Here is a 27795-nt window from a genome sequence, read left to right on the forward strand (position 1 = left end):
AATGATGCCCTGAAAGCCAAATGGCGCTCCTCTCATTCTGGGTCCTACAACGAGGCCAAGGAACCAAATGTGGCCTAAGCCGGGATATTTCCAAACACGGGCCGAGCAGCTCAATAAAATATAGGGTGCATTTCTTTCAATATCAGAAGCGATGTACAAAAAATTATGTCCCACAAATGATGCATTTGTGAAAAAAAAGCTAATTTTGAATTTTTAACACTGACTTTCTAATAATTCCTGCCAAAAAATATGGTGTTAAAATACTCACTGTACCCCCTAGCGAATACCTTGAGGGGTCTAATTTTTAGAATGGGGTCATTTGGGGGGGGGGGGGGGTCCTGTGTTCTACCACCTTCAAATTTCTGCAAACCTTGCATACCACATAAAAAAAGATGTACTTTTCAAATTTTAAACATTTTGAACATTTCAAGTTAAAAGAATTGATTTCAAAATAAAATAGACATCTGAAAGTATGTTTCATAAACTATTTGGTCAGAAAGTATAAATATTTGTAACCTATTAACGTTAAAATAGCGAAAAATCGTTAAATTAAGAAAAAAATCATGATTTTTTGCATTGTAAAAAAAAACTACAAATGATATCAGCTTACTTTTAGTACATGAAGGACAACTTGTGACAAAAAAAACAATTTCAGAATTATCGTGATTGGCAAAATGTTACCAGAGTTATTCTCTAATAAAGTCAGATATCCCCAATTAAAAAAAAAAGAAACAGGCCTGGTCTTTCAGAGGTGTACAGGTTTACTTGTGTTGGTCCTTAAGGGGTTAAATCCATAATATAAGATAACACATAATTAAAAACGTGAGGGGTTTATGCAAATGTGTCCTATGTGTGGGATGTTCTGTGGTTTGTATTGAATTGAATCAAAAAATATCGCACAAATGGGGATTCAAATATTGAGTTTAATGCTTTGTATATTCTGGTATAACTCACCGATGACAACCAACTCTATTTAATCTTTTATGCTCTGAGTTCAGACGTTTACTGCTTGTCATCAAAGCTGGGCTTTATTCCATCAAGTGGCAGCATTTCACATCTAACAATGAATTAAAGGGTAGGAATAAGGCCAGGATAGCAAGAAAAAAAAATCCATGGAGAGGATGCTAAAGTCACCTTTGTTGTCTTAACTCGAAACTAACACATTAAACTGTCACGGCAAATGCATTTTTCTTTAAAGTGTCATATTTGTTGTGTCATCAGCAAAATAATAAATTGCTGCACATTTAACAACTAGAAAACAACATGCAATCGGTAAAACCCTAAATTGTGGACTTAAATAAATGCTTTTCACATCAACTCAAATTAAATTGTAGGAAAAAATCTGCAAGCATTTAAAACCCCAGAAGAACTATTCAATCAATAAAACATTGTATCTATTGTTTATGAAATGGGCAATTCTGCTTGGTGCGAAACATCAAATGCCATTTACGTACCATACAGTATTTATTTGTACAAAAGTAAATGATTTCGAGTGCAACGAGCAATAGTTTGTATGAAGCTCCTGGCTCACATTTCAGCCTTTGGCTCAGTTCTGGAACCATGAGGGTAATGAATTGTTTGCACATGGCATTTGAAATGATAGATGCACTATGGAAAATCAGGATCAAAAATTTAGAGCAGTGCTTAGCAGGAAATATCACTAGATAAAAAATAAGTAAATGGCCTTTACCTATTTCTACTTACAGTACATAAACATAGGTCTGATTTTGTTTTTCATAAACATGCATGTGTCAGAGTGGACAATATTATAATTTGACTTTGTAAAAAGTAGCTTGTAGCTTTTATTATATTTGGAAAGCTTGTACAAATCATGATACAGGAAACATATACAGTTTGGGTGCTTATTCAAACTACATTTTGAGAAAATGGAACAGCATGTGCATTGAGGTAGGTTCCATCAATGTTAGGTTGCCAGGACCTGGCATCTAAATGCCCATCAAACAGAAACCAACATGAATAAAAAGAGATTAAAGGGGTTCTCCGGTGCTTAAACATCTTATCCCCTATCCAAAGGATAGGGGATAAGATGCCTAATCGAGGGAGTCCCGCCGCTGGGGACCCCCGGGATCATGCACACGGCAACCCGTTTGTAATCAGTCCCCAGAGCGTGTTCGCTCCGGAACTGATTACCGGCGACTACAGGGCGGGCGGCGTGTGACGTCACGCCTGCGCCGGCGTGTAACGTCACGCTCTGCCCCTCAATGCAAGCCTATGGGAGGGGGCGTGATAGCTAGTCAAATTATAATATTGTCAACTCTGACACATGCATGTTTATGAAAAACAAAATCAGAGGACCTCACACGCCGCCCGCCCTGTAGTCGCCGGTAAACAGTCCCGGAGCGAACACACTCCGGGGACTGATTACAAACGGGGTGCCGCATGCATGATCCCGGGGGTCCCCAGCGGCGGGACTCCCGCGATCAGGCATCATATCCCCTATCCTTTGGGTAGGGGATAAGATGTATAAGCACCGGAGAACCCCTTTAAACAATGCTTTTTACAATATATGTAACACTGTATTGGCTGTATCTACAGTCAACACATGGCCCTACAAGTTTCTGGCACTACGCCAGTATGCAAAACTTTAACAGTAATGACCCCAGGAATACACTACAGAGATTCACTATGTGGCTGTTGCTCAAGGACTGCAACAGTACAGACAAATCTTCATAGCATTAAATAAAGTTTATGGCACTCATCCTCTCTGCATTCATTAAAGTTCTTTATTTCAAAAGTCCAACAAGGACAGGCAGTTGTCCAGAGCTAAAACAGGAGTTACAGCTGTTTCATACTAAGTGTGCATCGTCATCATGAAGTGCACTTAGTGTGAAACAGCTGTAACTCATGTTTTACGTCTGGGCGTCTGCCTGCCTTTATCCTTTATGTCTTGCACTATTTTCTTTTGTTGACTTGTCTGGCGGATGCAGAGAAGGTGTGTACAATAAACTTTATCTAATGCTATGTACAGTGCTCTTTAGTTTTACTGTTTTATTAAGAATATTTTATATAGTACAACATATCTGTGAACTACAGATCAGGAACACCAGTCATACAGGCACAATTACATGTTTAATTGATAAAAAAATAAATAAATGAAAATTAAAAATAAGAACAAGGTAGCAGCAAGTCTGTTTTTGTGTAGTCTCATGTAGTGACAGTAGATTGAGATAATTCACTTTTCACTGTACTATTAACTTAATAAAGACAGCAAAATAATTCCAGAATATATCACATGACTCATTTTCATGTTGGAGAGAGCAAAACATGAGGCATATAAGAAATAAAGTTTCAAAGCCCACATTTAGATGAGCTCTTGTTTGTTGCCTAAAGACCTGGTATTACATGGTATATCATGTTACGCCAACTGGTCTAACCCCTGAGAATTGTTGTCTTCTGTCTTCAAAGAGTGTTCTAAGATGTATGCTTGGTTGACTGTATAAATAAAGGATTGTAAAGTAGGACCCTGACTTGTCACAAAAAGCTATGATACAATGATTTGGGAATTAGAATCAACTCTAGGGATAGTTTGTTGTCATATAGTGCTAATTGTTGAATTAGTGGCAGGTCCTCATCTCAAATTTGAGAGAAGTGTGTGTAGTCCAAGAAGATGTGGGATAGAGTACCTTTATGGCACAGCATTAATCGAATGTTGGGTAAAGTGTCCAAAGGTCAGGGAATATTAAGACCATATGCAGTTTCAATTGAGGTAAACCCTCTGGTCTAACCTTGTTGCCATTTGCCCCTCCTGTTTATGTTATACAGTACACAGATCCATCAACATATATTGTTTACTGCAATATAGGAACTGTGTACAGAACTGTGTACAGTTCACATTGTAAAATTTCAGGCACAAGAGTCTCTGACCATGAAATTTTTATTGATAATGTGTTAACTTGTCTGGACCTTATTTGATTTAGGGGGCTCCCATAGACAATATATGGAGTAGGGCCAATCTCGGGGAAGACTCGGTTCACTGTCCTTATGGGAGACTTTATTCTGTAGTTCTGTAGATCGCAAGGGGTGTCAGCAGTCAGATCTCTAGGATCAGATAGTTATCCCCGATACAAAGGATAGCAAATAACTTGTTTTCCTGAGTATTTTGATCACTTTTTAGAGTTTTGTCATCCTTCTGTTTTTTTTTTTTTTAGCTCCTGAAGCTTGTATATATTATTATTCTCCGTGTGTAGGACAACCTTTTATTATATCAACAACATTGTTAGCATGCTACTTGCATTGTTAATTTTATCTTCCCTGTTCCTGTGCAAGATTCCTTATTTTAGGTAATTTCTAAAACCTATCCTTTTAACCTGTAAAGTTTACGGAAAGTTTTTACATCTTCTTTCTTTCTAATCCCCTTTTATTTAAGTCTTCTTTTAGACAGAACTATAAAAGTTATGTTCCAATTTATGATTGGATGACACCTTTATTAATTGTAGAAGCCCAGAAAAAATGTATGCAACAAGGAACAGTAGTCTGCTTTGAAACCTCAAAGGTTCTTATTACTTTTGAAACCTTAGAGTTCTTGTCTGTTCCCTGTGGACTTGCCTGACTGCTTACAGCAAATTTCCAATTACATTGCATATTTTCTTAGGCACCGCATTTTGCACATGTCATGGTATATCACTGGAAGCTAAAACTGTTCAAGTGTGTCATGCCATTTTTTAAAAGTCTTAATTCACTATAAGACAAGAAATGAGTCAGTCATACACTAGAATAAAAAGAAACATATAACTATTTGAAGGTAACATTTTCTGCTCAAGTTTTTTGAGAATGAAAATCTCTGTTAGTAGACCAAGCTTGATAGTAAATTTGGTGACACATTAAGTAAATGATAAGTATGAATTGATGACAGGCTATAACAAGGCATAATTGTGTTAGAAACCTGTGGTTCTTTTCAAAGCAGAAAGATATTGGGCATATTAGTGGTGGATTCATCATCCTGATATAAAATAATACATGGAACAATCATAATTCTCATTCAGGAGAATTTCTGAATTTTTTTTTTTATTCAATTGCCAGCTATTTTACACTATCTCTGCTAAAATATGGCTTTTGAAATTCATCATAAGCACCAAAAAAATTATTTCAACAGCATCTTTTAATACCTGCAATGAGCAAAATCTGATTGAACCATATAATAGTTCTGATGAGGCAAATTCTAGGTAATGTATGTCAATGTGTACTTAATGTATTACATTGCTTGCATATCCCTGACCCATAGTGACCGCATGGGTCAATGAAGACTTATAGAAGCCATTCAGTAGAGTAATTTCCACCACTGTGACTCTGTTGTATAATATCCACTGAAGGCAAGCATCCCCTCGGGGCATTTTTACTTTACTATATATATATATATATATATATATATATATATATATATATATATATTATGATTTCCAATGTAACATAAGCTACATGATAGCCCCAGTTATATAGTGAATAGAGACCCTTAACACTCACAGATATGATCTAGGTCTGCTAAAGCCCAGCAGCTCCTGCAGATACGGGGCACCCAGTAACAACATCACCATGAGAGGAAGCCTAATGCTTATACACAGCAAACCATCTCTGTCTTCTCTCTGGAAAGCCAATCTGTCTCTGAAAGCCAAAAATCATTTGTTGCAATTGTAGAATTTACAATTGGCTGAAGATTTTGCAAACATGTTCAGGAACGACCTTGCAGGATTACTTGCAGACAAAACAGATGCTCAAAGGGCCACTCCAGCACAACACTATTTTCCCCTCCCAGCAAAAGTATAGTGAGGGTAAATGGCTGCACTGCTCCCCCTCTTACCAAGAGTTCTTTCTTCCTTAATAGACCCCCTTTACAGTCAAGCTGCTCTCCAGTGTGTTGAGCCGATTCACACTTGGGTCTGTGTGTGGACCGGAAGTCACTTTCTTAACATAATTCTATGAGACTTGCTGGTGTCTCATACAGTTGTGCATACAAAGTTACTTCTGGTCCACAATACTTCTGCTGTGTAAACTGAGAGAGTTGGCAATGCAGCTGTTTACCCTTACCCTTATTTATGCAAGGAGGAGAATATAGTGTTGCACTGAAGTGGCCCTTTAAAGTTGTTTGGTGGTCTGCAAGTAATTAAGAACTAAACAATGTATTTTTCACCCAATCTATTATTGTTATTATTATTAATATTTTTAAAGTGTCATTTATAACAGGGCATTGTACATAGGAAAAGGCACATTAAAGTCATATTATACGTTTTTGGTAAAGTCTGCTGAAAAGCCTTGAAAAAACCATATACTTACCTTCCTCTCTTCTCCCAGTGCTGCTGTTCTGCTAGAGTACTGTTTTCTCAGTGATTCTTGAGTTTGGGGTCAGCACATGTACTGCTCGCTTAGTCAATCAGCAGCTTAGGTGGTACACAATTCAGCTGCTAATTAACTTAGCAATTGGTACACACACCAACCCCAAACATAAGAAGTGCTGTGCAACAGGACCAACTTCACAAAGAACAGCAGTGATTGGGGGAGCGAGGATAGTAAGTAAACATTTTTCAGTAGGTTGATCAGATTTTTACAACTGGAATACCCTTTTAAATAAATAACATATCTAAAAGTACAAAAAAGTACAATAAACATGAGCACAAAGAGGAACAGACTTTTGTAGAGGGAGAGAGATCCCTGTCCATGGAGGCTTTAGCTGGGTTAACACAATTACATTTCTGAGTGTAATTTCTAATTTCTGGAAATTCCAGTGCAGTATAGTCCCATTGCTACCAATGCACAGAGCACAAAAAATTATTTGCCTATAGAATGAGCTTGGTCAATATTTTAGGGGAAAACCCTGCGGAACACATTGCCGTCTATAGGGACCAATAATGCCCGTGTGGCTGGAGATTCAGAAGTCTGAATCCAGCCTTATAATTTACACAGGGGGGGGGGGGGGGGGGGGCTGTTGGGAAAAGGAGTGAAAACATTTAATGTTCTTGGTGAAAATATTACTGGTAGCGTTGGAAAATCATTATTTGTTCAGAAAGAGATATTGCTTAATGTGGAGAAGTGAAAGATGTTGATATTGATCTGGAAAGTTAGCTTCGGCCAAATCTTAGATCTAAACAGAATTTAATAGAATAAGAACTGTGAACACATTGAACTCAATACAACTTATGTTGATTAAGTAGCAGCAATTATATCGCCTTGTCACAACAGGTCTCTAGAGACTTCTGTCACTTATTATGTAACATGTAAAACTTCATTTCATAACAAAAATATAGAGAATAGAAGACATCAACAGAAAGTCCTACCTGACAGATACTGTCCTAATTATATGCTGTAAACCTGTTTTTGGCCTAAATTATTGTTGATGGGTATTTCATAAAACAAATGTGGATTATCTTTATATCATATAGTAAATGCCAGAATTTGATTTATTACATTGGCTGCAGACTTACTTCTTCCACATAAACCATTATCTACATGGAGTGCTGATCACCTATGTTCATATTTATCCTGTAACAGATGCTTGTAAAATGATACATATGGGGGAAGAATTATCAAAGTAGTTGCTTATAGCAACATTGCTTCTTTTATTAAAAAAAAAAAAAAATTGAAAAAGAATTTAGGAATTTAATTGGTCGCTATGGGCAACTGTTCCTACTTTTGCACATAATTTGATGAATCCCCCCCCCCCCCCCATGGTCTTATAATACATTGAATAGTTCCTCCACTTCCTCTTTCAAAAATTTTTGATGGATGATGAAATTGAAAGCTACGCACAATGCATAACTCTTTACTATTAATTACTTGCCGACATATTCTTCCCTGTAGTTTGTGATGTATTTGTTTTTTTCACCTCAGTCCCTAACCCTAGTTGGAAATGAAAATTGTAGTTCTAATTTTACTTCTTAGGTCTAAAACACTTTTGGAAACTAAACTGTGGCCAATTCTTTTAGCTGGCATAACACTACATTCTCTGCTGGGATTCCTCCTCTAGACTCACTCCTGGTGCTTCTCACAATGCTGCAGTTTTTGCTCTGCCCATTAAGGGCTGCACGCCAGCACTGGCTGTAACTAAAGCACTGGCTTTAACTAGGGGCCAAGTCCTGGGGGAAAAAAAGTGTGCAAACTCACCCAAGATTTCCAATGAAGGGCTGGTCCTGCTAATGGAAACAGTGTTCCTGCTGTGGAAAAAGTGCAGGAACTCAGTTCCCACACGTTCCCTCAGGACTTGAGCCCTGGCTGTAACTAAAGTTTCACTTACCAATCCTTGTCGGGCACCACATATATATGGTTTCTTAACTCATCTCCTGTTGCCTGAGCAATTGTGTAGTATACTGCTAGCAAAGGTGTCCAAATTATGTCCTGTTGATCCGTGTTCTTGACCTGTGCCTGTTTTTTAGATGTTGTCTCTGACTTATCCCTCAGTACCTAGCTGATTTTCTGGTGTACAATCCAGACTGTCAATCATGCCTGTTCTCTCATCAAGCTGGCATCACCTGGCTACATCTAACTTGTACTCTGCTGTTCAGCGCTACTACCAACTACAGTGTCCGCTTACCCCCTCCTGCCTGCTTCGCATGGCACCAAGGCATTCTGCTGTCTGTAATTCATACAGCACCATATTAGTTTTGTTAGGGCCCATTCACACTACAAATTTCTGCTTACACACTTATAGAATCAGTGACGCCTGGAATCAGTGCTTATTTCACTTGTAAATTAATAGTGGAAATAGGTGTCAGAAAAAAGTCTGATTACACAAATGCAATTTCTATGATCATTTGGATGATCATTTGCCATTGAAATTCTACAGTGTTATCTGTATAGCAGATGTATGATAAGGGCAGCATGGTGGCTCAGTGGTTAGCACTGCTGCCTTGCAGTGCTGGGGTCTTGGGTTCAAATCCCACTAAGGACAACAATAAATAAAGAGTTATTAGGCCCGCTGCCTCTTGATAACGCTACAGCCATAGCAAAACATGTCGAGGGGGGCTGTGTAATAAGATTTTAAACATCAGTGGCCTGCAAAAGAAGCTGAGTTACTGGCCTGCAAAAGAAGCTAAGTGTGTTCGGCAGACACACTCAGCGTACGTTCAAATACAAACAGATGAGACTTGTCTCACCTAAAGTCTGAGATACAGAGTTTACAGTGACAGGCTGGTACACTGTATTTTTAATATTAGGTGCTAAGGCAATCAATAAAGTTTTATTTGGGATTACTCTTATTATTATTTTGAGTATTTGGGAAGAATGGGATTATTGGATGACCCTTAGTGGCCATCTATTAGTATAGAAATTAAGTTAACCCTCCATATGCTGGTCTATAATATATGGATCGGTGCAGCAGAATCCTATTGAGATTCCCCAAATTTAAAAAAAGAAAATTTGCATAGTGTGAACAGAAACTTAAGATCATCCTCTCCTGGTATTTTTTCCATGGATAAAGGTTCACTTTACCCAAATCAACATTTTCTCTAACTATACATCTCTTCAGAAGGTCGAACGTCATATCATAATTCAAAAGCCTTTTTGATAGACTCCAGTCTCTGCTTTTCTTCAGTTGACTGGTAAATTACAGAAGCAGGAATGGAAACATTGACAACAGGTTGGCAGTTTAGACTAGTGCATATCAGGGCCAGAGTAACTATAACAGACATTTTGAAATAGATGTTACATATTTGCAACAAATTATGTAGGGCACAAATTTGGATTTCTTCTTTGGTGTCTATTGTTGGATATTTGTTGTTTCTATTAGACACTTAAAGGGGTACTCTGGTGAAAACCTTTTTTTTTTTTTTTTAAATCAACTGGTGGCAGAAAGTTGAACAGATTTGTAAATTACTTCTATTAAAAAATCTTAATCCTTCCTGTACTTATAAGCTGCAGAAAACTACAGTGGAAATTATTTTCCGTTTGAAACACAGAGCTGTCTGCTGAGTCACGAGCACAGTGCTCTCTGCTGACATCTCTGTAAATTTTAGGCACTGCCAGAGTAAAAGGAAATCCCCAGAGCAAACATATGCTGTTCTGGGTAGTTCCTAAAATGGAAAGAGATGTCAGCAGAGAGCACTGTGCTCATGATGTCAGCAGACAGCTCTGTGTTTCAAAAAGAAAATAATTTCCGCTGTAGTATTCAGCAGCTAATAAGTACAGGAAGGATTAAGATTTTTGAATAGAAGTAATTCACAAATCTGTTTAACTTTCTGGCACCAGTTGATTTAAAAAAAAAGTTGTTCACTGGAGTACCCCTTTAACCCTTCTTTTGGTTATGATGAAGCCAATAGTTATGGTGATATAGATTATTTAAAGGGAATTAGTCACCTAGAGCTTTGTTGTACCAAATAAAGCCACATACAAAATATATATATATATATATATATATATATATATATATATATATATATATATTAGAGATGAGCGAACTTACAGTAAATTTGATTCGTCACGAACTTCTCGGCTCGGCAGTTGATGCCTTATCCTGCATAAATTAGTTCAGCTTTCAGGTGCTCCGGTGGGCTGGAAAAGGTGGATACAGTCCTAGGAAAGAGTCTCCTAGGACTGTATCCACCTTTTCCAGCCCACTGGAGCACCTGAAAGCTGAACTAATTTATGCAGGATAAATCATCAACTGCCGAGCCAAGAAGTTCGTGACTAATCGAATTTACTGTAAGTTCACTCATCTCTAATATATATATATATATATATATATATATATATATATATATTTATTTATAATCTGTTCTTATTGTCTTATTTTTGTACATTATTAAGCGGACACCCATGTTGCCTGAACTGTTTTTAACAGCATTTAATGATATGATTTACATCAAGCCCCATGGACATAGGCAATAGTGTGGAGCCGACTTATTGACATTATTGGGAGATGCTTTGGGGCATACTCTGTGTTCAGTGAGGGGAAGGCTGAGCAATGAGCTGTGTATTATCTATCTTCTGGGGTCACCTTTGACTGTACTCCTGTTTATGACAAAAAAAAGGAAACAGATGGAAATTCATCCATACAGAACAGGAAGTATCAGGCTTAGTGATCAGAATGGAAACTGCAAGATTTCAGCTTTGTTTTATAATATAGATATAAAAAAAGAAAGTTTGAAAAAAATCAAACATTCTTTGAAAAAATGTTTTTAACATAACTTGATTTAAACAATATGTGATTTTTTTTTAATATATACTAGTAGTAAGAAACAAAGCAGTATCAGGCACTGCTATGATTCCACCAGCCACCAGTGGGGATCCACTTGAGGGTGCAAACCATATAGTAACTAACGAAAGTTCACCTTCAAATATGAGGTAAAAAAAAAGTTGCACTCACACGAGTTGATTGAAATCCCAGTGAAACTTTAAAAAATATGCAGTGTCACAGAAACAGGTTCCGGGTACACCTTGGCCGGAAGGAGCGTCCGCAAATTACGCAAAACTAGTTGCCCTCAGTGGTATGCCCATGCATCTGGGAGCGGCTGCTCTCATTCCTGCTATGGAACCTGTTGTTTATGTGATGCTGCATTTATTTAAATAAAAGTTTCACTGGGATTTCAAGAGACTCGGGTTGGTGCAACTTTTTTACCTCACTATTGAATGTGATTTTTAAAATACACGTACCTCTTTTTAACATATGTTTATAGTACAATTTTGCCTTTATTAACTTAGCTTAGTTTGATGCTGTCCATTGATGCATTAGTTCTTGAACCTGAACACTGTGACCTATTATTTATAAGTAGAATATTAACATTTTATAGAGAAGTAAAAAAAAATTGCTTTGTTTTGTTGCTCTGAAGTAGCCAGCAGGATGTAACATGAAAAAAGATTGATCTCAGCTTGCGGCAATTTGTGAACAAAAATAATTTCAACCTGCAGCAACTTCTATTTCCCATACTAACGTTAAACTTCTGTCAGATGCGCAGATGTGCTGCATTGCATGTAATCCCTTTCAAAAGCCATCAAAGGTGAAAGCACAAACGAATAAAAGTGTCCTTATCATTCTGAACATTCACTTAATGTCCATAAGAGCTGCAGCGAGACCTTATAACAAAAGCTTCTATTGGATGTAGATAAAAAGAAGAAGCACTTGAGACACTTTTTATAACCCAACACCGTTCCCATTAAAGGATGATGTAAGACATTAGCACAGAAAGCACCCTGTGAAAATTGAGAGAGAAGTGTTCAGTAAAGTGTTAGTTCATACAATTCTAAATGATCAATAGCAGACACCAAAAAAAAAGCAAAACATTTTAAGACTTCTTCATTTTTTTAATTTAATAAGCAGATGGATTCATGAGCACTTTCACTGGAGCCACCAACCATTCCCACCTATATATTTAAAGAAAAAATATATTTATGTAGAGCCAACAGATTCCGTAACACTTTAAAATTTTGGAGATAGAAATAAAACAAGTATCAGACATTACAATATTACATGACTGTTATTCCCTAGAACATTAAATACATATTGCCATTTCATCTGGGTGACATGTATTACTTTATTTTAGGGACGTTTTCCCCAAACACAACAAGTGATCCCTTGCGGATTTCCCATAGAGAAAGAACCTGTCCAACATTTTGTAACTTCTCATGAAATGAACTTAAAATTATTTGAGGGCAGCTTTGAGAACAGTGTCCCATTAACTTACATTAGCTGGGACCCAGCACCATGATCATTGGGCACACAACCCATGTAGCAGCCAAGGTTAATATGTAGCCTTAGCCTTCTCATCATGGGTTTTATCAATAGGCATTCATAGATTGAAAGAATAAGTAGGTTCAAACACAATAGCTAAGTGAATATATATATATATATATATATATATATATATATATATATATATATAGTTTATTAAAAAAGAGTAAAGAAACAAGATATGTATAAAGTACCCAGGCAATGCACATAGTTTATAATCTGGGAGTGTCCGCACCCAGAACTTAAAATAGCTTTAAACACTTGTACAATGGACTCTCATATGATGATGTACTTTAAACGTTCATGCCGCTGAGTTTTATGTAGCTCTGAAAAAAGGATACATTCAATTCCCACATAGATCTGTCTTTCCCTTAAGGTTCCTAATGAACAGGTATACAGTGCACATGTCCATTAGATAATGTGGCCCAGTGTCCATTAATGCCTGATACTGTCATTTGGAAACTGCTATGAGTGAAACAAAAGAAAGAAAAACATTAAAATATAATAAAAACATTAAACCAACAGATGAGTCAGAATATAAAGTGGAGGACCAAATACAGAGTTAATCTTTCCTTATACGCCCTTTTGATGGCATTGTCTTGAAACTGACAGCCTAAGAGCTATACATATACAAAAGATTTCCAACACTTGAAAATCTGTCATAAATAAGTGGCATTCAGTGCAGCTTTGCAGATCTGTCTAAAAAATTAAATGGTATAGGATTTTATAAATATGGCATTCAGCCTTGATTTTTTTTTTTTTTTTTTTAAATTGCTGCCATAAATACATTAATATGGCTGGCTTATTGTACTTTTCTATTTGGTCATTGATTTGGCCCTAACCATGTGCCCTTCAGAATGAATGATAATAGGAATTAAATTGTCCAGATTATTTGAAGGTTATTCCAGAGGAATATTTGAATGTCTTAAAATGCTCAGGGTCACAGGAATAATAATAACACAAAAAAAAAACTAAAAAAAAAAAAAAGCATTTTTTTATCCTGAAAACTTGCCCCCCATTTTCCTCCTCTTTTTTTCCGTACTCCTCAAAAATTAGATTTTTAGGGATTTTATATTTGTCATTTTTTTTACCTACATTTTTCTCATTTCAAGTCATGTGTCATGTGACTCAGAGGTGTAACTTGCAAAATCTGCACCATGGACCAATTATAATACTGGTTTCTTGTGAGGCAGCTGTGCTTTCGGGCACCTTCAGGCACCAGGGCCCCGTTGCGACTGCTACCTCTGTACTCTGCTTCGCCCCTGGACTCAAGGATTTCTATTGAAGAATTGTTGGGGAAAATTACAGAAAATATGCACACATGGCACTGTTTATAATGCTTTTTTTCCCCACCTATAGAAGTCTTTGGGAGGAAAAATGCCACATTTTCTTGAAACAAACAGACAAAAAAAAAATCATGCCCAGAGCAAGCCGTGATTTAGAAAATCTGTCACTGAGCCTGAAATCGCCACTGAAGGGTGAAAATGTGCTCGGACAAAAGCAGGATTGGTTAGTTATTGGTTTGGAGACCACATAAGCAACGCCATAAAAAGGCCTTCATAAGGGAACTTCACACTGGTTCTACTCCTGTGATTATGTTGTTGGGTAGCATTTCAGATACACTAACAGCTCAGTGTTTCACTGATTTGGTTGTGGAACCAGTGTACAGCCATTTATTCAAAATGTGCCAATAGCGATCAGTACCAGTCTGTATGTTGCTTGTGTTACTGTAAGCAGCCTGCATGGCCTGAATGGGCTACTATGTCAAGCAGCATCTCTGGACTTCTCTCCTATCAAGCACATCTGGAACGTCATTGATTGGCAATTGCATAGGCAGCTGGCAGCATTGGATCTTAATGATTTGCATGCTCAACTGCATTCAGTGTGGCAGAACATTCCTCAGACAACCATTAATAACCTCATTGATAGCATATACGGCAAGGGCACAGTACAGATTCAGTGCTGACTGAATCAATTAACGCTAGGACCACATTGGCATTGCCGTCCTGATAGACGGCAATGTCTGCAGCATGGATTTCTTCAGAACATTGAGCAAGTTCAGTGTTCTTATGAAATTATTAGATCAGTATTCTCGGAGGGAGATTCCACCCAGAAAATTTTGCAGTGTGAATGTGTTAACCATGTTGCAATTTCAATGCTGAGGAGTTAATTTTTCTACACAACCCATTCAAGTCTTTCCCCTCCTTTAGAAAAAAAAATAAAAATAAAACATTTATGATGATAGAATCACTACATTCAGTAATATGTACAATTGCTCATTTACTTTTTCTTGTTTAACCACCTTAATGTCCAGACACAAAAGAACCGTTGCCTAAACATGTACCAGAAAAATTGGATGTGGGAATCCGAGCATGGTGTGAATTTTTAAGTCTACAGCTTACTCATTTTCTCAAGGAAATGTCACAGACTGTATTTTCACTGCAGAGTTTACTCTTTTTAATGTATTGATTGAATATGCCACAAAATCCACAATATAATACTTGTGAGTTTTATTGTGGATTTGTTGAGGATTTCCTGTGATTTCACGTCAAATTCCATAATATCATACCCTTAGTATTTAAAGGGGTACTCCTACGGCAGTCACACCCCCTCCCATAGACTTGCATAGTGGTGGCGGGGGGGTGACATAACACGGGGGCGGAGTCGTGACGTCACAATACTTCGGCCCTGTGGTTGCCATCCGGCTATTTTTGAGCTGGCAACTCGACTTGCAGCTCAAACAGGTGGGTGGCGAATACAAGATTGCAGGGGCCCCCCGCTGTCAGACATCTTATCCCCTATCCTTTGGATAGGGGATAAGATGTCTCAGGGCCGGAGTACCCCTTTAACATTGCTTAAATTGCATTATGATTTATGTTTAATCTGTGAGGGTCTACTTGGTTTTAAAAATGATGCAAGATGTTTAACAATTCTTCATGGGCAAGGACCCACATTTCTCTTGACCATGGACTTTGGTTACTATATTCCTTCCCTATGTAACAAAATATTTGTGGTGCAATTGCTCAAATAATGTCTTAAAGGGGTACTCCACTGGAAAACATTTTTTTTTTATCAACTGGTGCCAGAAAGTTAAACAGATTTGTAAATCACTTCTAAAAGTCTTAATCCTTCCAGTACTTATCAGCTATTATATGCTGTACAGGAAGTTCTTTTCTTTTTTATTTATTTTCTGTCTGACCACAGTGCTCTCTTCTGACACCTCTGTGCATTTAAGAAACTGTCCAGAGTAGGAGCAAATTCCTATAGCAAACCTATCCTGATCCGAACAGTTCCTAAAATGGACAGATGTGTCAACAGAGAGCACTGTAGTCAGACAAAAAGGACATATTAAAAGAAAAGAACTTCCTGTGGAGCATACAGCAGCTGATAAGTACTGGATGGATTAAGATTTTTAAATAGAAGTAATTTACAAATCTGTTTAACTTTGTGGCACCAGTTGATTTATAAAAAAAAAAAAATTTGAACAACATATAGTGAACAACAACATCCAGATAAGGCCATTCATTTTTAAAGGCAGCTGGTGTCTGACATTACTGGTCTCCAGGAGAATTATTACATTCTACTTTGAAGAATTTCGCTATATCTAAAACTACTGTACAAGGATTTTATAATGTCTCTCAAGTGCTTTTAGTGTTTGAATGGCAGTTTTTATGACAGCTTTTTAGGCTATTCTTCAGAAAAGCTGTAAGCAATGATCTGAGTACAAATAATGAACACTTTACTAAAGAGTTGTACAGAGAGTAAACACATTTAAAGCAAATCTGTCATCAGTATCACCCGCAGGCTTGTAGTGCGGGTGATATTGATCAAAATGATACTTACAATGTCCTGAATTGCCCAGCCGTTGCACAGTTATTGTTGTTTCTCTTCTTATGTAAATGAGGTACTTGGGACATGGGTGGAGCTAGGACCAGAGCTCCGGGCTCCCCACGTGATCTTTTGCTGGGTGGGCGCTCCGCCTGGCTCATCAATATGCACAGCCTCTCTCCCTGCTCTCGCTGCACAGCGCATGCGCCGCTACCAGAGTACACGCGGGTGTATTCTTGGAGTGGCGCATGGGCCGTGGCGAAAACCTGCCACAAGAGCAGCAAGGGAGGCTGTGGATATTGATGAGCCAGGCGGAGCACCAACCCAGCAGAAGATAACGTGGGTAGCCCGCAGCTCTGGTATTAGCTCCGCCCATGCCCCAAGGACCTTATTTACTTAAAAAGAAAAACAGCGATAACAGCACAACGGCTGGGCAATTCAGGACATTGTAAGTATCATTTTGATCAGTAACATCTGCACTACAAGCCTGTATGACAGGTTAGTGCAGGTGATACTGATGACAGATTTCCTTTAAGTGAATCTATCATAGTCTGTATGACATATGAACTGCAAGCACTAACAATAACATATGTTTTCTCGTAGACATCAACTGCTACTGTTAATGTGCTGGTGACGGATGTGAATGACAATAACCCAGTCTTTGATCCTTACTTGCCTAGAAATCTATCAGTTCCAGAAGAAGAAGTGAATGCTTATGTGGGCCAAGTCAGAGTGAGTGCACCATTATTGAATTATTGCGCTGCAGGAAGTAGATGTTTTGGCATTCTTCTTACTCATATTCCCTTAACATATTTATTTTTACATATAAAAGTTATGGCAAATGATTGAATGGACTCATGTTTTCACTTTTTTCCTTATTCGTTTTAACCATGTTAGAATAGGCAGAAGAAAAAAATAAACAAAGACAGTTACATAAAGGTTAACATGCGGTTCCTGTGACAAGTTGTCTCAGCAGATGCTTCCCACTCAGCCAATCACAGGCAGGTCCCTGCTATGACCAGTGATTGAATGAGCAAGCAGTTCTTCTGAGATGGCATGTAACATTTACCAGCAAGTATCGGCACTAAATAGAGACAAGGACGTTTTGGAATGGCAGCTGCAGGATATGAGAGCAGGGGAGCCTGATTTTTTTTTTTTTAACCAACTTTTGGTCATATATAAAAAATGCTGTCTCTTCGGACAACCCCTTTAGCAATAAACTTTACTTGGAACCAATTACTTTATAACATGCATAAATTAGAAAATAAAATTTCATGTATCAGCCCAGATCAGAAGATAGTACTATTGCACTTATAGCATACATCCAGTGATGGCTTGGATTTCCAGATATATATTTAAATGTTCAAGCTGGCGAACATGCCAGAGACATGCACAAGACTGTGCGTTCAGTCTATGTATTTAGCGGAAGTCCCATTTGTAGATTGGACGCTCATTACTCATAGATTGACAGCTGTCTTGGCATACCTGTTTTAGTAAATTCTTGCATTCTTTATAAAATAATTCTGAGGTATGTTTCTTATAAATCTGTGTTTTTTTGTTCCCTTTGTATGTTGACAGCATCAGACTGTTTAGTGATATACCCCATCCAAAAGTGGGATGGTAATGCCAACTTGACAAGTTATTTGCACCATGGGCATGGTGCTCAAGCATGTATATTATTTGTCTTTTGGTTACTATAAAAACTAGAGCATCTGAATTACATAGGAAAAAATTTCAGCAGAAAGAAAAGTCATCCTCCTCCAATAGAGATTGTAGCAAGAATTAGATATCCACAATAGTGAGAAAATAGACCTACGTATAGAGGGAATGACTTTGACTCTGGCAGATGAGACTAGACTTTCATGACAAGGGAAGAATAAAAAAGAAACTTGTATGGTTAGTATCACTCTGTAGAAATAGTCTACATTAGTATTCAAGAGTATAGAACATTTCCTGGTGATTTTTTCCCCCCACACTTTAACGCAATAGGGCGATCACAGCCTAAACACCTCACAGATGACATTCAATTGAGGGCCATGATGCATGATCCTTATATGGGTGAGGGCAAAAAGCATTTCATTACTAACTGATATATATGCGTCTGCGGTCTTTTCAAAGTGAAAAAATATTAAACTATCTCTGTCATTTCTGGAGAAGCAATAGAAGGTGAATATGTTCAGCAGTTATTGCTTTATAGAGAATTTTGTTTTATTATTGATTTTTATGAAACCAGGGAATGCTTATTTTGTTTACTCCCATGGAAGAAAATAAAAAGTTTTTTTTGTGCCACTACAAAATGAGTTTAACATTTTCAACTAAATTAAAAGGGTCCTGTCACTTTTTTATATGAAATATTATATAAAACATTGCTTGAATAAAATTTGTTATGGGTTCTACATTCTATATGTAAATTATCTTTGAAATAAGCCAAGAGGCTTGAGATATTTACTGCTTCCACTTTTAATGTTTAAATCAAATTATTATATATTTTTTTCAATAAAACAGACCATAGACATGAAATATTATGACTCCATTAAAAATCCAATGTCTGAGGGCTGTCACGCCTTGAGGCATGGGTTGAAATTAATCAGGTGAGATATTTCATGTTATAGTTTGTTTCTCTCTAGAAAAACAAAAATATAGGTGGCTGGAAGTTGCTTATGTAACAACCCGAGAGTGAATACTAAAAGAGACTATGTTAGCCATCTTAAGAGGTCATGAGTTACATGGATTCTAAGTGTGGCTCCCATTGTAATGAAGTGTAACTTATGCTATATATAAATGTCACATAGAGCGGGGAACAGTGAGCCCTAAGATGACCCTAAACATCTTTCCCTGCCTACTTGCTCAATAGCGGAGAACAACTGGGCACCAGTTCCTTCCTATCCAAAGTGCAGGGGCATCATGGTTAACATTAAAACGGATACTGTACAAGTCGGGAACAAACAGTCATCAAACCAGATTACAGAATACAACTGAATTACAAAATAGCACAACACAGATATCAGGGAACATAGAATCAGGAATATAGACAGCCAACTAGAACCAGAACTAGATAAACAGCAGATATGAAAATATGAACAGTAATGGTAAACTAGAATTTATATACAGTGAAAAATATCCAGGCATGCAGGAAATGAATAAGGTTAGACTGAAGGCAGACACTATATAACTCAAGGAATAGATGCAAAACACTCAAATACCCACTGGTTTGAATATGGACCAAGAACAAGATATACACCAGATACAAACTGACTCCTAGATACTAGTTACAAACTGACTCAGGAACCGCCCAGTTTAGAAGAGGTTTGCTATGGGGATTTGCTTCTAAACTGGGCGGTTCCCGAGACACGTGTCATCAGAGAGCACTAAGACAGAAAAGAACAACCTCAACTTCAGAATGTTAGGATTCGGCTAGCTGGATGTGGATCCTCTGTGTCAGCGAGGGATTGGCGTGGACCGTGTCGGTGGACCGGTTCTAGGGTTGCTACTGGTATTCACCAGAGCCCGCCGTAAAGCGGGATGGTCTTGCTGCAGCGGTAGCAACCAGGTCGTATCCACCGGCAACGGCTCAACCTCGCTGACTGCTGAGAAGGCGTGGGACAGAAGGACTAGACAGAGGCAAGGTCAGACGTAGCAGAAGGTCGGGGCAGGCGGCAAGGTTCGTAGTCAATAAGGATAGCAGGAGATCTGGAACACAGGCTTTGGACAACACTAAACGCTTTCTCTGGCACAAGGCAACAAGATCCGGCAAGGAAGGGAAGGGGAAGTGAGGTTATATAGACAGGGAGCAGGTGGAAGCTAGTTAGACTGATTGGGCCAGGCACCAATCATTGGTGCACTGGCCCTTTAAATCTTAGAGAGCTGGCGCGCGCGCGCCCTAAGGAGCGGAGCCGCGCGCGCCAGGACGTGACAGCCGGGGACCGGGACAGGTGAGTGACTTGGGATGCGATTCGCGAGTGGGCGCGTCCCGCTTTGCGAATCGCATCTCCGCCGGCAGTGTCAGTGCAGCGCTCCCGGTCAGCGGGTCTGACCGGGGCGCTGCAGAGAGAGGAACGCCGCGAGCGCTCCGGGGAGGAGCAGGGACCCGGAGCGCTCGGCATAACACAGAAGCTCATAAGTACTGAAAGGATTAAGATTTTTTTAATAGAAGTAATTTACAAATCTAAGTCAAATTTATAGCATTTACCTCAAGCACCTCACCATCTAGGGTGCATTATGATATGTGTGGATTAATAAATAAAAAACAAAAAACAGCATCACTAGTACAAAAAATGTAATTGTATATAATTCAATAAAATATAATATATTTCAATAAAATATAATAAAATAAAATATACTACACATGTACAGGCACTAGTACATACCCCACTGGGCCCTAGTGGGGTAATAATACTGGATGGATGACTAAAATATAGTATGCCTGTACAGTCCGATAATCCGGCACCTGGTTTGTTAGTCCAGTTATGGAGCAGATGGTTAAAATGCACTTGATAAATATTGCAGAATCAGACTCCAGATAGTCAATAGATTAGATGGTAAAGATAATGGAGGAACATTAATAGTTGTATTTCTCACCTCCTGTAGCCGCCTGGTTCTCACTGGCGTGGACCTATGGAATGCGACTGTAGAAAGCTCTCCCGTGTAGCCGCAAGATGGTAAGTGGCAATCTCACGCTAGATTAGCAACCCCGATGGCAGTGGGGTGCAACGCGATGGTCAAAACCGTTCCTAGCAGCCGCTCTTCCATGGATAGTTAGATGGTGACAACACTGACACTCTGGCAAGAGTGTCAGCACACACGGGAGCGGCGTCCCACGTGGGGAACTGGAGGTGAGATGCCGACAAATAAAGCTGGAGGCTGGAGCTTGGATCGACTCCTCAGGTGAAGGGGGAGGCTGGAGACTAGGTTAACTCCTCTGGTGCCGGGGTTAGGTGCGGACACTGGTAATTGGATGCGTACCAGTAGATGGTGTGAACAGTGCCAAGTCCTAGACGCGTTTCAGAGTACTGGGAACTGTAGTCCTCCGAACCCTTCTTCAGTAGGTAAATGTGTGTATAAAACCTAGAAAGTGATGCTGTTTATATCTTGAGTGCATCATTGTTCCTAAAGAAAACAAGGTATTCGTAGCATAGGATTGGGAATAGATCATGAGCAAATACATGGAGTGGAGCAACTGAGAATAGGTTCAATAGATCCCCATTCACATTGAACTTATCGGAATGTTGCTAAACTTGCTACAATAGCTACAAAGAAACATATAGTTGAGCAGTACAAAAAATAATATTTACAAAAATAATGTTTACTAATACCAATATGACAGACATAATATAAAATAAATTACTCCCTACAGATGATAGTGATAAACAGTTAGTTGTATCCAACTTTGTATTGTGCATATGATTAATTTAAAATAAAATAAACAATGAAATGTAAAATATATAAATGATAAATAAGAAATAAAGAAATGTACCGTATATAAAAAAATAAAATAGAGATAGCTATGCATTAAAAAATAAAAATAAAAGTGAAATTAAAAATAAAAATGAAATAAAAAAAATAAAAAATAAATGAAATAAAATTTAAAATTAAAGATAAAAAGAAAAGTAAAAAGAAAAAGAAAAATGGATAAATAAAAAATATAAATAAATAAAAAATAAGTAATAAAAAATAAATAATAAAAAATAAAATAAAAAATAAATAAAAAGAAAAATGAAATAAAAAGATTCATGTAGTCAAATGAAGAAATGAGTAAATAAAAATAAATGTAAAATAAAAAATAAAAGTAAAATAAAAGATATAAATAAGTAGATGAATTATGCAATAATGAATGAAACAGAAAAAACCTGATATAAGAAAAATATACAGTGATAAACGTGGAATATCTGGGCTGCAATAAGGATATAAAAAAACAAATACCAGATTTTAAAATTGTTTTACCATTTAACAATTCTCACCAAAAAAATTGAAAATGTGATTTCAAAGTACTGGGAAATTGTAAGACAAGATAAAAGTGTTGGAGAATCATTACCAACCCCCCCCCCCCCCCCCCCCCCCCCCGATTGTATACACAAGGGCGCCCAACTTTGGAATAACGGTTGCTCCGTCCATAAGACCCCCTACTAAAAATAAGGATGGTAGTACCTGGATGTCTGATCTGAAAATGTAGACTAAAACTTAACATTTAATAGGTACAACTAAAACTGTCCTCCAAAACCTGGACAGAAAAACACCACATGTGAAAAATGTGTAAATTAATGAAGATTCTGCTCCAAATACAAATATAAAGATTCAGCACATTAGCACATTAGCTGAATTAGATATTCTTTAACCAAATAGTACCAGCCTAACTGATTCTGTCCCTTTCCCCATGGTTCGGGAGGGGTCTCAGGGTGGGACAACAGGAGGGGGTTGGTAGGGAGCCTGTTAAATACTATGCTATCCCTAGATAGCCTACCCCTAGGCGGGGTGGGCGTCCTAATAAGGACGGTCCCGCACAGGAACCTATTCCCTGTTGTACTGTCACCACCCTACAATAAACTCACTTGCTAGCTACTCAATATGACTGACTACCTGCGGGGCCAATACCCTAGTGCTGATAATAATAATATTTATGATCAGTCAAAGCAGAAGAGTCAGGGCTGCAAGGAGATGGTCAACCTTAGTATAGTCAGAGAAATGACAGTATATCCCTTTCCCCTTTAAGGCTAATATGACACAACTGATATATGGATATCATTCGTACATGTGCATAGCAGCAAGAGGATACAGCACTATCACCATTCCATATTAATCATAAGGTATAAATTAGACCATTTAGCTGGGATACTTATGGTTTGTAGTCATGAAGATGCATGGTTAACGTCTCGACGCGTTTCTTACTATCCCGTTCATCAGGAGACCGATAAGGATATAGATAGAGGATAAGGAGCACGCCATCCATGTGCACCCTGCAGTGATATCAGAGGGTTCTGTGCGGCTACTGATCTGGCGCCCGATGCGCCCTTAAGTATCAGGTGAACCGCACGCCAGCACACCCATTGCGATTCACGGTGGAACGCACACTCACGTCATTTCCGGTTGAGACCGGAAATGACATATCGTATTGTATGCGGGCTTAAACAGGTAAGTATATTAAATATAATTCAAAACTGGTCCTAAGTTACCGAACTATTCCAATATAGGTGAGAGATATACCTCATATTAATTTTGGTGCATTATGTGAAGTAATCACGGTCGTTTAGATAGATGATGGTCCTTTAGGGGCATCATTCTGTTATCCTGCCGACCAATCAGGTTAGCTTTAGTATAGATGTTAGCTATAAGTAACTAGGACCAACCCCAGGTTTTAGTACTTTTACTCTGGGTCCTAGGTGTCTGGTATATTTTCCCTCACGGTACCTATATGTGTGAAGAAAATGTGTCAGCAATTTTGCTGGCATCAAAATGCAAAAAGATAAATTAAAACCGGCACTATCTCGTGCCAAATGGGCAGGCTTTCTACATAGTTGGGGTAAACCTGAGTACCTGAATGTCCACAAAAGGATTTTTTTCGTTGTGGAACTTGCAATAATTGTCGAACCACTACAGATTCTAGAAAAACAGTCGAGGTACAATCTCTGACTAATAACTTTAAATGGACAATTGATGAATGCATTACATGCAACACTAAAGGAGTTATTTATATTATGGAGTGTGATTGTAAAAAACAATATGTGGTGAGGACAAAACACTTAAATTAAGAATAGCAGAACATATTAATAACATAAAAAAGGAGATTTGAAACACCCATTGTCAACACATTTCACAACAGTTCAAAATAAAGACCCATCAAATCTGAAATTTGTAGGTATTCAAGTTATCAAGCCAGACTGGAGAGGAGGAAGTTACATGATCAAAATGTCCCTGGCAGAAAGCAAGATGATATACGAATTTGGAACCATGGAACCAAGGGGTCTCAACTCTAGTTTTGAGCTTTTTGGTTTCTTGTAATGGGATTGCCCTTGGACCACCGACCACCGCTGGGTACACATCTTGTCGGTGGTCGGTGTTCTGAAGGTTACCCCATAGCTTCTCCTGCAGCCCAGATATTCCACGTTTATCACTGTATATTTTTCTTATATCAGTTTTTTTCTGTTTCATTTATTAATGCATAATTCATCTATTTATTTATATCTTTTATTTTACTTTATTTTTCATTTTACATTTATTTTTATTTACTCATTTCTTCATTTGACTACATGAATCTTTATTTCATTTTTCTTTTTATTTATTTTTTCTTTTATTTTTTATTATTTATTTTTTATTACTTATTTTTTATTTATTTATATTTTTTATATATCCATTTTTCTTTTTCTTTTTACTTTTCTTTTTATCTTTATTTTTATATTTTATTATTTTTAATTTCATTTATTTTTTATTTATTTTTATTTCATTTTTATTTTTATTTTTAATTTCACTTTTATTTTTATTTTTTAATGCATAGTTATCTCAATTTTTTTTATATAAATTTCTTTATTTCTTATTTATCATTTATATATTTTACATTTCATTGTTTATTTTATTTTAAATTAATCATATGCACAATACGAAGTTGGATACAACTAACTGTTTATCACTACCATCTGTAGGGAGTAATTTATTTTATATTATGTCTGTTATATTGGTTTTAGTAAACATTATTTTTGTAAATATTTTTTTTTTGTACTGCTCAACTACATGTTTCTTTGTAGCAAGTTTAGCAACATTCCGATAAGTTCAGTGTGAATGGGGATCTATTCTCAGTTGCTCCACTCCATGTATTTGCTCATGATCTATTCCCAATCCTATGATACGAATACTTTGTTTTCTTTAGGAACAGTGATGCACGACAGGTGTAGTCTCAAGATATAAACAGCATCACTTTCTAGGTTTTATATGTACATTTACCTGCTGAAGAAGGGGTCGGAGGATTACAGTTCCCAGTACCCTGAAACGCGTCTAGGACTTGGCACTATTCACACCATCTACTGGTATGCATCCAATTACTATTGTCCGCACCTAACCCCGGCACCAGAGGAGTTAACCTAGTCTCCAGCCTCCCACTTCACCTGAGGAGTCGATCCAAGCTCCAGCCTCCCGCTTTGTTTGTCGGCATCTCACCTTCAGTTCCCCACGTGGGACGCTGCTCCCGTGTGTGCTTGTCACCATCTAACTATCCACGGAAGAGCGGCTGCTAGGAATGGTTTTGACCATCGCGTCGCACCCCACTGCCATCGGGGTTGCTAATCTAGCGTGAGATTACCACTTACCATTTTGCGGCTACACAGGAGAGCTTTCTACAGTCGCATTCCATAGGTCCACGCCAGTGAGAACCAGGCGGCTACAGGAGGTGAGAAATACAACTATTAATGTTCCTCCATTATCTTTACCATCTAATCTATTGACTATCTGGAGTCTGATTCTGCAATATTTATCAAGTGCATTTTAACCATCTGCTCCATAACGGGACCAACAAACCAGGTGTCGGATTATCGGACTGTACACGCTTACTATATTTTAGTCATCCATCTAGTATTATTACCCCACTAGGGCCCAGTGGGGTATGTACTAGTGCCTGTACATGTGTAGCATATTTTATTTTATAATATTTTATTGAAATATATTATATTTTATTGAATTATATACAATTAAATTATTTGTACTAGTGATGCTGTTTTTTATTTATTAATCCACACATATCACAATGCACCCTAGATGGTGAGGTGCTTGAGGTAAAAGCTATAAATTTGACTTCTATTTTCTATCTGACGCCGGTGGGGACCGGTCATAGCTTTAATTACCTCGCACCTTGTGTTGTGAGCTGCACCTTATTTGTTATTTACAAATCTGTTTAACTTTCTGGAGCCTGTTGATATATTAAAAAAAAAAAGTTTTTTCCTGGATAACCCCTTTAATTTGTATTTCAGCCCTTGACAAACGGTTGTTGTTTGGCAAAACGTTGGGGAGGTCCTCAGTTTTGTCGTTTTAATAGCAAAATGTATGGTGAGGGTAGAAATTTGGGATACATTATCCCTATATAGTTCTATAACAGGGATCCAGTGTGAATATAGAGTGCAGTAGCACCTAACACTGGAAAGTGGCAACTGGACTTAGACCTATATCCTAAAGGGATTTATGATTCCAATATATATATATATATATATATATATATATATATATATATATATATATATATATGTGTATTAGACCACTGGAGCTTAGCAAATGTTTACTGAGTTTACCCCACGCCATCAACCCAGTAAATTCCCCAAAAGTTTGGATTCAGATGCATCTTAGTTTTGGGAAAAAAATTGATTGAATTTGATTTGTTAAAGGGTACTCCGGTGAAAAACTTTTTTTTTTAAATCAACTGGTGCCAGAAAGTTAAACAGATTTGTAAATTACTTCTATTAAAAAATCTTATTCCTTCCTGTACTTATTAGCTGCTGAATACTACAGTGGAAATTCTTTTCTTTTTGAAACACAGAGCTCTCTGCTGACATCATGAGCACAGTGCTCTCTGCTGACATCTCTGTCCATTTTAGGAACTACCCAGAACAGCATACGTTTGCTATGGGGAGTTCCTTTTACTCTTGCAGTTCCTTAAATGGACAGAGATGTCAGCAGAGAGCACTGTGCTCGTGATTTCAGCAGGCAGCTCTGTGTTTCAAACCGAAAAGAATTTCCACTGTAGCATTCAGCAGCTAATAAGTACAGGAAGGATTAAGATTTAAGGATTAAGAGATAAGTAATTTACAAATCTGTTTAACTTTCTGGCACCAGTTGATTTAAAAAAAAAAAAAAGTTTTTCCACCGGAGTACCCCTTTAAGAATCAATGTGCTAATCTCTTGCAAACATACCTTGAGCTTGTCAAACAGAGGGTTTATTCACCAATTTATCTCATACATGCCTATATTTGCCTTATCTAGAACTATTCTATTTCTTGAACAGCATCAATTTTCTTATATCTACAGAGTAATATGAAAAAGCCTAATATGCTGCAAAACAACAAAAGAAAAATAATGTTGCTGAGGTGTATCTGACTTGAGAAACCTGACTATGAAATGCATGCCAGGGTCTAAGATGGTGGTTGGGACCAATGTTAACTACATTGTTTCATCTTGGCTGTGGGAGGTGATTTTACATGGGATTATTTTTTTACACATACATATTTTTATGTACTGTTTTTTCATGTCCTGTTTACTATTGATATTGATATGGATATGCCATCTAAATATTTCATCCAATATGGTTTTCTGTATGACCATGATTTGGG

General features: G+C 37.6%; 1 protein-coding gene across 1 annotated transcript in view; it reads left to right on the plus strand.

Annotated features, from left to right (window-relative positions):
- Positions 1 to 27795, plus strand: part of PCDH15 (protocadherin related 15) — a 1516206-nt gene that overhangs the window by 866998 nt on the left and 621413 nt on the right. Inside the window, exon 20 of the mRNA XM_056530010.1 lies at positions 17102 to 17230. Within this exon, the coding sequence (XP_056385985.1) occupies positions 17102 to 17230 (129 nt within the window). The remainder of the gene's footprint in view (positions 1 to 17101; positions 17231 to 27795) is intronic.

Source organism: Hyla sarda, chromosome 7 (genome assembly GCF_029499605.1).
Source record: "Hyla sarda isolate aHylSar1 chromosome 7, aHylSar1.hap1, whole genome shotgun sequence".
Taxonomy (NCBI): Eukaryota; Metazoa; Chordata; class Amphibia; order Anura; family Hylidae; genus Hyla; species Hyla sarda.